This window comes from Silurus meridionalis, chromosome 3, assembly GCF_014805685.1.
Source record: "Silurus meridionalis isolate SWU-2019-XX chromosome 3, ASM1480568v1, whole genome shotgun sequence".
NCBI classification, from domain to species: domain Eukaryota; kingdom Metazoa; phylum Chordata; class Actinopteri; order Siluriformes; family Siluridae; genus Silurus; species Silurus meridionalis.
This window is the reverse complement of record NC_060886.1, coordinates 16,379,126-16,391,864: the sequence shown is the minus strand read 5'-3', so window position 1 is coordinate 16,391,864 and position 12,739 is coordinate 16,379,126. Positions and strand designations below refer to the sequence as shown.

Genomic DNA, 12,739 nt, shown 5'->3' with positions numbered 1-12,739 from the left:
GAAAGTCAAGACTTTGACCATTCAGTCTTTCGCTCAAAAAAACCCTAAATGGACTTTATCTAATTCTGATTTCATGTCTTCACACCAGGCAGGTCGATATTTGGTAATGTATTCCCAGTTTGTATGCATGAAACATAGAAACATGGTCAATATCTTAATTCAAATGTACAACAGTACATGTACATTACACATTTTATTGCAGGACAAATGATAAATGTCCACATACTCTCATACGCATACAGCTACAGTGTATGCTATAATGAAAAATTTCCTTTCAGTTGCACAGCACTAATAAACTACATTTAGTTGTATTTAAAAAAAAGAAAAAAGCAGAAGAAAGAGCTGAGGCTCACCGGTTTAGTGACTTGTAGATCTTAAATCAGTGTTTTTGCTTTGCTCGTGATATTGTCAAAGCAAAAATAACTGACACTTAAATTTTTCTTGTCATCATAAATTCAGTAAGAAATAATTTAATAGTTGGTTGCCTGAGTGCACAGAGTCTGATGACTTCCAAACAATTGCTTTAAAAGCTTTTGCCCTGAAGTGTGATTAATGTTCAAATTCCTGCAATTAATAAAACTTAGGCACCGCCTTGTGGCTATTATGTGAATTGCATACTGATGCTGATAAAAGACATGTGGCCTCGACTATAACCACTGGGAATATATTACATTGTTTAAAAAACAAAACAACATAAAATAAAATAATAATAATAACAAAATCCTCATTTGCCATTCCTCAATTATTTTATATTAACATTGCAAGTGTTATTTGTGTACATTTCATTTTGAAAGTTCTCATTTCCCAGGTCTTAATCTTTAGAAGAAAACTGATCTAATAATTTTTACAATCCTTTCATAATAATGTTTAATAATTTGGCATTTAATATCCATCATTTAGTTGTGGTGTAAAGTTTTTTCAACATACACGCACACAAAATCGCAAGCCAGTTATACATACATATTTCAAAGTTTCTGCTGTCAGGGGTCTAACATAATCTTTATGAGAAACACACATCCCTATTAAAGAAACCCCAAAGTCACAGAGATCCGCAGACGCCAGTGAACTGTATTTTTGAAAGTGTACGTCATAACTGGCCAAACCACTTATTAAAATAAGGAAGGCCAAGTGCCATAAAGACGAAAGGCAGGCAGCTTGTTATTTTTCTTTCTGTGAGGTGAACAGGAGAAGATCAATGGTTGTGGTAGACTCGTATGCCACAACTATGGCACTTGCAGTCATTAAATACTGCTCAAGAGAAGAACTTGCAAAACTCTCAGACTTTGAAGCTAGTGCCAAGAATAATTTCCCAAATGTCACTTTCCCAACAAAACCACTCAGCGCTGGAGTTCCCGACACTCCACCTTTCGTTAGCACCAGCACACACAGTTCAGCACAGTGGGGGAGAGCTACTTTATCTATTCTTTAAGAGGTCAATTAGTCTATGAAGTTTCTAGTTTCCAAAAATGCAGTTATATAAGTTTTGTTACTTATATGACAAAGAGAGCAAATTGTTGCAGAAATTAAGTTAAAGCATAAAACAACTGTTTCAACTTGCATCTCTTGACGCAAATAATTGACAATAAATCAAGCAATACTGTATGTATCTCATATCACAAGAAGAAAGGGCACAAAGAAGGTTATTGTTTTGAATCATTTTATGTCTAAATTTCTTTGAGTAAGTAAAACTCAGGGTAGGCATTTTAAAAGTCAGCAGTATATACTTTATTCACAGCTAATGAGCACTAAAAGAGGGCACCTGCTGCTAGTTTTTGTACTTCTTCCTACTTTTGTTTATTTTTCAGTTTCCTCAGTGTGAGAGTCTGCTGACAAAATCTCAATTTTGTGTTAACAGCGTGGAACAGAACAGCATGTTTGAGATTTTTCCCCTGTGGGATACTTCTTTGAAATGACAAATTCAAACCTCATTTAATTAATGAAATATTTTCTTTAACAGGGTGTTTGTTTGTTTGTTTGTTTGTTTGTTTGTTTGTTTGTTTGTTTATGTACACCAATCAGGCATAAAATTATAATATTATAACATTATGACCAGTAAATGAATAACACTGATTATCTCTTAATCATGGCACCTGTTAGTGGTTGGGATATATTAGACAGCAAGTGAACATTTTGTTCTCAAAGTTGACTTAAATAACACTTGAAGAACACTTAAAGTTGACATAAACTAATAAGCTTTGTTAAAAAACAACAAAAAAAACTCTCAACAGAGTTGTAGGCTGATTTATCTTAAGTTATAATCTGGCATACGAATGGAGATTTATTAATTGCTATAGACTCGAAGCACTTTTGTATGTAGCTCTGGACAATGGTGTCTGCTAAATGCCACAAATGTAAATGTAAATGGTGTGTTGGAAGCAGGAAAAATGGGCAAGCGTAAGGATTTGAGCGAGTTTGATGAGGACCAAATTGTGATGGCTGTACAACTGGGTGAGAGCATCTCCAAAACTGCAGCTCTTGTGGGCCGTTCACGGTCTGCAGTGGTCAGTATCTATCAAAAATGGTCCAAGGAAGGAACACTGGTAAACCGGTAACAGGGCGGCCAAGGCGCATTGATGCACTAAGGAGCAAAGGCTGGCCTGTGTGGACCGATCCAACAGACGAGCTGTAGCTCAAATTAATAAAGAAAATAATGCTGTTAATGCTCGCTGGATCAGGACTGTTTTGGCAGCAAAACAATATTAAAACCAACAATATTAAGCAGGTGGTCAACCCAGCCATTAGGGAGGCACAAGCCAGTGCATTCTTAGTGCCGGTCCCAAGCCCGGGTAAATGGGGAGGGTTGCGTTAGGAAGGGCATCCAGCGTAAAACATGTGCCAAATCAAAGATGCGGATCACAAATGAGAATTCCATACCGGATCGGTCGAGGCCCGGGTTAACAACGACCGCCACAGGTATCGTTAGCCGACAGGGTACCGGTGGAAATTGGGCTACTGTTGGTCAAGGAGGAGAAGGAGAGGAGGAAGACGCCTACAGAGACGGCAGGAAAGGAGCAGTGTAGGAGAGTGGAGGTTAGGGTTGGTACTTTAAATGTTGGTACTATGACGGGAAAGGGAGAGAGATAGCTGATATGATGGAGAGGAGAAAGGTAGATATGCTGTGTGTTCAGGAGACCAAGTGGAAAGGGAGTAAGGCCAGGAACATTGGAGGTGGATTTAAACTGTTTTATCATGGTGTGGATGGAAAGAGAAATGGTGTAGGGGTGATTCTGAAGGAAGAGTACAGTAAGAGTGTAGTGGAGGTGAAGAGAGTTTCTGATAGGGTGATGATCGTGAAGGTGGAAGTTGAAGGGATGATGATAAATGTCATCAGTGCCTATGCTCCACAAGTTGGCTGTGAGATGGAGGAGAAGGAAAGATTCTGGAGTGAATTAGATGAAGTGGTAGATGGTGTACCTAGGAAAGAACGGTTGGTGATTGGGGCAGATTTTAATGGGCATGTAGGTGAAGGGAACAGAGGTGATGAGGAGGTGATGGGTAGGTATGGTTTTAAGGAGAGGAATGTGGAAGGGCAGATGGTGGTAGATTTTGCTAAAAGGATGGAAATGGCAGTGGTGAACACTTATTTTAAGAAGAAGAGGATCATAGGGTGACGTATAAAAGTGGAGGAAGGTGCACACAGGTGGACTATGTGCTATGCAGGAGATGCAACCTGAAGGAGATTGAGACTGTAAGGTGTTGGCAGGGGACAGTGTAGCTAGACAGCATCGGATGGTGGTCTGTAGGATGGTTTTGGAGGCGAAGAAGAAGAGGAGGAGAGTGAGGACTGAAAGAAGAATAAGATGGTGGAAACTGAAGGAGGAAGAGTGTAGTGTGAGGTTCAGGGAAGAGGTCAGAGAGAGGCTCAGTGGTGTTAAGGAGGTGTTGGATGATTGGGCAACTACTGCAGGAGTGATGAGGAGGCAGCTAGAAAAGTACTTGGTGTGACATCTGGAAATAGAAAGGAAGACAAGGAGACGTGGTGGTGGAATGAGGAAGTGCAGGAGAGCATAAGGAGAAAGAGGTTGGCAAAACAGAAGTGGGATAGACAGAGTGATGAGAAAAGTAGGCAGGAGTACAAGGAGATGCGGCAGCAGGTTAAGAGGATGTGGCGAAAGCCAAGGAAAAGGCATATGAGGAGCTGTATGAGAGGTTGGACACTAAGGAAGGAGAAAAGGATTTATACAGATTGGCCAGGCAGAGGGACCGAGCTGGAAAGGATGTACTGCAAGTTAGAGCAGTAAAGGATGGAGAGGAAATGTGTTGACTAGTGAGGAGAGTGTGTTGAGAAGGTGGAGGGAGTATTTTGAGCAGCTGATGAATGAGGAAAATCAGAGAGAGAAGGTTGGATGATGTGGAGTTGGTGAAGCAGGATGTAGATAGGATTAGTAAGGAGGAAGTGAGAGCAGCGATTAAGAGGATGAAGAGTGGAAAGTCGGTTGGACCAGATGACATACCGGTAGAAGCGTGAGATGTTTAGGAGAGATGGCAGTGGGTTTTGACCAGATTGTTTAACAGGATTTTGGAAGGTGAGAAGATGCCTGAGGAATGGAGAAGGAGTGTGCTGGTACCGATCTTTAAGCATAAAGGAGATGTGCAGACCTGCAGTAACTACAGGGGAATTAAGTTGATCAGTCACACCATGAAGTTATGGGAAAGAGTAGTGGAAGCCAGGTTGAGAGAAGAGGTGACCATCTGTGAGCAACAGTATGGTTTCATGCCGAGGAAGAGCACCACAGATGCCTTATTTGCTTTGAGAATGTTGATGGAGAAGTATAGAGAAGGACAGAAGGAATTGCATTGTGTATTTGTGGATTTAGAGAAAGCCTACGACAGAGTGCCAAGAGAGGAGTTGTGGTATTGTATGAGGAAGTCAGGTGTGTCAGAGAAGTATGTGAGGGTGGTGCAGGACATGTATGAGGACAGTGTGACAGCAGTGAAGTGTGCAGTAGGTACGACAGACTGGTTTAGGGTGAAGGTTGGACTGCATCAAGGATCGGCCCTGAGCCCTTTCCTGTTTGCAGTGGTGATGGACAGGTTGACGGACGAGGTCAGACAGGAGTCTCCTGGACTATGATGTTTATGGATGATATTGTGATTTGTTGTGAGAGTAGGGAGCAGGTTGAGAAGAGCCTGGAGAGGTGGAGATATGCGCTGGAGAGAAGGGGAATGAAACTCAGTAGGAGTAAGACAGAATACATGTGTGTGAATGAGAGGGAGGGCAGTGGAGTGGTGCGGTTGCAGGAGAAGAGCTTCAGAAGGTGGAGGAATTCAGGTACCTGGGGTCAACAGTGCAAAGTAATGGAGAGTGTGTTAGAGAAGTGAAGAAAAGAGTGCAGGCAGGGTGGAGTGGTGGAGAAGAGTGACAGGAGTGATTTGTGATAGTAGGGTATCTGCAAAATGAAAGGGAAAGTTTATAGGACTGTGGTGAGACCTGCGATGTTGTATGGATTAGAGACAGTGGCATTGAGTAAAAGACAGGAGGTGGAGCTGGAGGTAGCAGAGCTGAAGATGTTGAGGTTTTCGTTGGGAGTGACGAGGATGGATAAGATTAGAAATGAGTTTATTAGAGGGACAGCGCATGTAGGATGTTTTGGTGACAAGGTGAGGGAGGCGAGATTGAGATGGTTTGGACATGTGCAGAGGAGGGACATAAATTATATTGGTAGAAGAATGCTGAGGATGAAGCCACCAGGTAGGAGGAAAAGAGGGAGGCCAAGAAGGAGGTTCATGGATGTGGTGAGGGAAGACATGCAGGTAGTTGGTGTAAAAGAGGCAGATGTAGAGGACAGGGTGGTATGGAGACGGATGATCCGCTGTGGCGACCCCTAATGGGAAGATTAAGCAGGTGGTCAGAATGCAATGCCTGATCAGTGTATATTGCAATTTGTTGGTACTTTTATTCTGCACTGATAAACTGCATCTAATTATGTGACTTCTGATAGAAATGATTTTAACACATTAAGTTTGAAAACATATGCCATCATGCCCTGCTTTTATTGGCCTTTTTTTTTTTTTTTTTACCCCAACAATGATGTAAACGAGAATGAATTGCCATTCTGTGTCACACAGATGAGGATGAATTCCATTTTGAGAATGGTTCCAATGAAGGTTTCTTCCTTATACCGTCTCAGTGTTTTTTTCATGCCATTGTTGGCATTAGGTTGCTCATTTGGAATGTATACCGTAATTTCCGGACTATTAAGCGCACCCAAATATAAGCCGCACCCACTGAATTTGACAAAGATTTTTATTTTGAACATAAATACGCCGCACCTGTCTATAAGCCGCAGGTGTCTACACTGAAACTAATGAACTTTACACAGGCTTTAATGAAAGACTGCCTGTTACACGGCTTGTATCTAAACAGTAGCCTACCAAGAAAGTCATTGTTCACTGTCTTGCTCCTTGCTTTTACAACAATTTCTCTCAGGAGTTTATCTTTTGGCGTCGTCGTGCGTTTAAAAATCACCATCGATGAAGCTTTTCTCCCGATGCTGTGCAGCTCAGAACACAGGTGGAGTGTGTTTTTTCATGCCCGGTTGTTTTCAGCGTGACGAATGATTCAATTTTCCTGTTGCCAGTCCGAGTGAGCGGCAGGTCAAACGTCAGAGGAACCTCATCCATATTTACGATGTGGTACGGCCCGATTCAGTGGGAGCGCATCTGATTTAATATACAGAGTTTCATTGGTTCACCTGAACTCGTTCGGCAATTTCATTGGTTTAATGTTATGGGGCACAGTTTTTTGGCTTGAAGCTTGTGAAACCGGGAAAAACCTAGAAAAAATCCATAAATTAGCCGCTTCATTGTTTAAGCCGCGGGGTTCAAAGCGTGGGAAAAAAGTAGCGGCTTATAGTCCGGAAAATACGGTATGTGTTATCTATTTATTTCTGTAAAGCTGCATTGGCACAATGTCCATTGTAAGCGCTATGGACATAAATTTTTATTTGTAAATAATATGATTTACCTTCCAATTCCTCTTAAAATATTATGGATATATTACTTACACGTAATCCTAAATCCATTTTAGTTCCATGTTAAGACTACAAAACAATACAACATTTGGTAAAATTAGTCAGTTTAATTGAGCTGCAAAGACTTTAAAGTGCTGATGAAAATGCTTTTCTTGAAATATCAGGCAAAAACATGTGGCTTGTTAAGTGTGCTTATGACAAAGACTGCTTAAAATATAAACTAAATACATTAAAATTAATGATTTATTTTTGAATTTATTTAGACGTTAACTTGCATATGTTTTGATGAGTTATATTTCATTTATATTTTTAAAAAAAAACAAAAAACAAAAAAAAACAATTGGTGAACAACAGTCCCGTGGAAGGAAACCCCTGGTTGCTGAGAGAGGTCAACAGAGAATGGCTAGACTGGATCAAACCAACAGAAATGCTTCAGTAACTTTATATAGTAATATTATTATAACTCTTATAAGCATTCTGTTCATTTGTGGTGGGCAGAATTTACAACACATCGAACCTTAAGGCAAACAAGTTACAAACATTTTCTGCAAAAACAAATCTGAGGCATTTGTCAAAACTGGACAGGTGAAGACTGGAGAATTGTAGCCTGATTTATTTACTCAGTTATTGCCGAGGCACATCAAGGCAATAAATACTCAACTAACATCATTTCTAAACATTTGCATCCCATCATAGCCATTTTACCCATCTTTTAGTGGCTGCTTCTAACATGAGAATGACGCATGTTACAAAGCAAGAGTCGTCACAAAATGTTTTCATAAACATGAAATGTGCTCACATAATGTACTTCCCAGTCACAATATCTAAATCCAACTGAAGATTATTTCGATGTGTTGGAACAGGAGATTCTCAACATAAAAGTGCACCTTAAAAATCTGCAGGAATTGTGTGATGCGATCATGTCTACATGGACCAAAATCTCAAAGGAATAACTTCTACATATTGTTGAGCCTATGACATGAAGTAGAGCCGGGCAATATGTCCTATAAATTGAATCTCCAATTTTTTAAGACAAAATTCGGTTTTAAAATAAATTTTATTATTTTTAATGAATAAAACACAAGAGACTATAGAGTAGATTTTGTTTTTTTAGCAAAAACAATATAACCAAACATGAACTGCTTTATCTTTGTGTGGGTACTAAAAGTGCAATGTGCAAACTTACTTTCATTAACAAGGTTTCTTGTTATTTTAGAAAAACAATAATCAATACAACATATAAACCTTTTTTCGGGATTAATAAAGAGCAATGTTTCACAGTAAAAACCCGTTGTACAAACATAATTCGTTCTTGAAAATTGCTCGTGGGTCCATTTGCTCGTACGTTCAAACTGATTTTCCCCATAAGAATGAATGTAAAAGTGATTTGATCCGTTCCGAGATCTCATTCGATCGCTTATTTCTGCACTTAAAAAGTATTTGTAGCCTATTTTAACAAACAAATACACCGCAAATTACCGTAATGTAAACATAATTTAACACTTACTCATGTGGCAGTGGTTGATTGTAAATGTGAGACGCGCACCATGCTCGTAACCTTCTCGGTTTCCATGGTAATTCTATTTACTTTCGTTTTCACAGCACCAGCACAGATTTTCTTGGGAGACATTTTTTAAGATTTCTAGTGAAATAAAAATATAAAACTATAAAAAATTAAGTTTTTGCTGCGCTGAACAACGAGAGCGACCGAGTGATACGTCATCAACTAAGCGACTGATGCTACCCACCGCCTAAAACGGGGAACAGGTGTTGTGCCTAGGGTAGAATTCAGGCAGGGGGTTTACATTCAGCCTGCCTTCCGTGTTTTTAGTGCCATCTACAGGAAATATGACGGTACTGTCCGCGTGCACGCGAGGGGTTGATTTCAGACCGGGGGTTTGAATTAGGCACAACACCGGCAGCGTGGGTTTGCTCGTGCCTCCGAAATTTGCTCGTGAAACAGGGTACAATTTTGCGAGCAGGGTCGCTCGTATCTCCGTTTGCTCGTACTATAGGTTGCTCGTACAACAGGGTTTTTACTGTACCAGTCTTCACAATGTCTGGTTATTCTAGCAAAGTAAATATAACAAAATATGAGGGATTTGTAAAATGCAAACTTTAATCACTTTTTGTAAAATAGTTGTCACCTGCAAAAAAAAAAAAAAGAAACCCTGAAGAAAACCAGTTTTGTAAACCAGTTCACCATGCAATTTACATGCTAAATAAAACAAAACAGGTGCCAGAGAGCATTTTACGTTTTTAACAAGTGGCAATGAAAAACTCCCTTAGATGTTATGAGGAAGAAACCTTGAGAGGAACCAGTTAGAGCACGGTGCCATGTTGTATTTCGTATTTCCCAAGTGTGTGTGTGTGTGTGTGTGTGTGTGGGTGGGTGTGAGGGAATTGAGGGCTTTACAGAACTACTGAAACTCTCAGTGCCAAACCAAAGTGAAATTGTAAAAATATTTTCATTTAACATCGACATAAACCACAAATTCAAATTAATCAATAAGAATCATGCGATTAATCACGCAGCTCTAACATGAAGCAGTGAGGCTGTTATAAGGGCAAACAAAGTCCTACCCTGTATTATTATATTTATAAAGGCTTCAGGGAGAAGTATATTTTATAAGTACATTTTACATGTGAGCACATCTACTTCAAATGTTCATTTACTAGTTTAAAAATTAAATAGTAATATAACAACAAAAAAATTATGTAACAAAATATGTAACAGACAATGTTAAACAAATTGTATTTTTATTGAAATTCCTGATCACTTTTAATGGATTGGTTTAGTCTTTAAATAGACTGGAATGAGGAAAAAAATATACACTGATACTAATCCAGTAATTCTCCTTTAAATGTCAAGCACTGAAAAGTAACCGAAAGCAAAATAATTTCACCACCACCAGTCTCTTTTAAAAAATATATTGCATATATAAACTATATGACTTAAATTTATAAGCCAGATATAAGATTCAAAGGCAATTCCAACCTTACATCTCAGTGAATATCTAGAGACAAACAGAATTCATAAAATCACACTGTATACAGTGAAAATAAACAAAAAAAAAAAAAATGACACCATATCAGGTGTTTTTAAAGTGCTTTTTGCATACAATGTCCACATAAACAGTTCTACTAAGAAAACCGTTGAAGCAGTTCTTCCGAGTCATAAGTCAATGCTGGCAATGTCTCTTTACCAATCTGTCCCTTTATATTCAACTGCACAGTTTTGATCTTCCAACGGTTGTCGTCCAGAGGATTGCGAATCAGACCAAACACTTCCTCGAAAACTCCAAGGCAATCGCTCTTTCGATGGATGGTGCCAGCGACAGCCACCAGCACCAACCCATGAGGTGTAGACACACACTTCAGCCCTGTGTGCTCCAGGTTAGGGCAGAAGATTAACCTCTCCTCCCAGGCGAGGGCAAAAAGCCGTTGACTCACCAGGTCCGCTCCAAGGAACTCCTCGTTCTGCCGAACTTCGGTTTGAAAGCAAAGCACCATTCTGGCATCCCCCCAGAAGTGCTGAGGTCCCCAGTCCTGCACTGGCTGAGAGGCCTGCGGGTTCTGAGAGTTCAAAAGCTGGAAGAACCAGTGACAAAACTGTTTCCCTAAAGCTGTCAATTCTCCCAGGCCATCTGCATTCTGCTTTATGCACCGTGCACTGGCCACACTCACTGTGTCTTGTGATTTAGAAACCTAAAATACAAAAACAAACATGATAAATCTACAGGCAACACTGCTGGGATTTTATTTGTTTTAGTGTTAATAATTTGTGTACCTCGCCGTCAGATGACCACAATTCCAGTGTCTTCTGTACCAGCTGATGTTTGTCACTGCTGGAAGATATAATAACTCGTTCTGCAGCCAGGTACTTAAATATAACATCCCGGTGCACCTTCTTCCTTTTCAGAAGCTCTTCTGCACTCTGAGAGTAGGATATGATAGCTTCGATTGCCTCTGTTTTTCACACGACAGAATGCATATGACAGATTAAAAACGACTGGAAATACCGTCAAAGTCTCAAGGTCTGTTTAGGCATCAAAATCTTTTCACTCTTACACCAGCGAAACACTTCCAGAGAGCTAGCTATCTGCAAGATTAGCCAGTATGCTAGCTGAACACTCAGGATGCTAGCACGTTCTTTAGTCTTACCTCGGGCACTCTTTACAGAAATTAACCGGTTGGTCACTGTATCGTTCAGTGCCAACAAGTCGGCCTCTGGAAGCAGTGTCAAAAGTTTTCTACAGCCATCTAACTGTTTTTTCGACAGCACAGGCATTTTTACAGCGGCTAGATCTGCGATTCGCTCACAAACCATCTAACTTCATCTTTTGCTTTCACGTCGAGTAGTGGAGCATTTACCGCCCTCTAGCGGAGAGCAATGACCGCCCCCTAGCGGAGAGCAATGACCGCCCCCTAGCGGAGAGCAATGACCGCCCCCTAGCGGAGAGCATATTTTCATTAACCGTTTTTTTTGTTTGTTTGTGTATGTTCAATTTAATTCCGCACTAACAAAATGCATCTAATAATGTCACTTCTGATATAAACGGGGGTTTCACAGCATTAGGGTTAAAAACATCCAGTCACGTACTGCTTTCATTTGCTTTATTTTACCTCAACAATTATATAATAAAGTGACAGTCAAGGTCACCTAGAAGAGGATGTGTCTGGCTTATCTCAATGTTTCTTCCTCATTATAAAGAAGAAAATATTAACTCAAAGCTTATATATCTGTTTATTTCTTTTAAGCTGTTTTGGCACACTCCCCATTGTAAAAAATACTGTACTTATTTGGCTGCTCCCGTTAGGGGTCGCTACAGCGGATCATCCGTCTTCTTACCCCCTGTCCTCTACATCTGCCTCTTTCAAACCAACTACCTGCATGTCTTCCCTCACCACATCCATAAACCTCCTCTTTAGCCTTCTTCTTTTCCTTCTTCCTGGTGGATACATCCTCAGCATTCTCCTACCGAAGACTATACAAATAAAATTACATTTGTAAATAATATGACATCTGCATGGTGTATCTTTCACATAAATTAAATTTCTCTATCAACTGTTTGGCTCTAATTAGGGGTTCCAGCGGGTGTGTGGTGTTTTTTTTTTTTATCATTATTATTTCATTTGTCCATTGTTTCTCCACCAGATGTCGACATTTTGTTCCCGAGTCCCTAATTAGTTATCCAGAGTTTCTTATGTAGTCAAGCCCTGACAATATTATGACCAAAATACATTTTAGTTTCAAGTCAGATACAAGACTTAAGTGCTAATAAATACTTTTCTGAAGATCTCAGACAACAAAAACATGACTTGTTAGAGTGCTTCTTGCAAAGACTGATTTTGTAATAATACTGAATAAATAAAATCATGTTTTTATATTTTTATTTTATCTCCAGTTAGATTTACCCTGCTTGTGGTAATCTGGTGCATATCCCGAGGAAGTCACATGGAATTGAATTAAGATATTTTATTATTAATTTGGAAATTACACATTCAGTAATAAATATTCTAGAGTAGGGTTAATTATTTACCTAATGGAATATTTAATTATTGCTATAATTATATAATTGTTTTTTATATAGATAAAATAGATCATTACACATGTAAGTGCCAGTCTGTGGTCTATCAGGTACATAGACCAATAACAGACACTATAAAACCTACCCCTTCATTACACAAGGGCCAGTGATAAACTTTGCATCTTCTGTGTTTAATATGTGCTCATCCAGTTTGTGTGTATGTGTGTTTTGACA

At 39.5% G+C, this 12,739-nt stretch overlaps 1 protein-coding gene and 1 long non-coding RNA gene across 2 annotated transcripts in view; both read right to left on the bottom strand.

The window, feature by feature from the left end:
* LOC124383098 overlaps positions 1-8,591 on the bottom strand; it is a 30,532-nt gene extending 21,941 nt beyond the window's left edge. Inside the window, exon 1 of the long non-coding RNA XR_006925215.1 lies at positions 8,482-8,591. This is a non-coding gene — a long non-coding RNA (uncharacterized LOC124383098). The remainder of the gene's footprint in view (positions 1-8,481) is intronic.
* A 1,126-nt stretch (positions 8,592-9,717) lies between these two features.
* Positions 9,718-11,330, bottom strand: c3h3orf38 (chromosome 3 C3orf38 homolog). The gene is made up of 3 exons (XM_046845329.1): positions 11,139-11,330; positions 10,765-10,943; positions 9,718-10,682 (listed from the first exon to the last, which is right to left on the bottom strand). Exons 1-3 carry the CDS (start codon positions 11,302-11,304, stop codon positions 10,119-10,121), a joined length of 909 nt encoding a protein of 302 aa, XP_046701285.1. The 5' UTR covers positions 11,305-11,330; the 3' UTR covers positions 9,718-10,118.
* Positions 11,331-12,739: the final 1,409 nt, after the last annotated feature.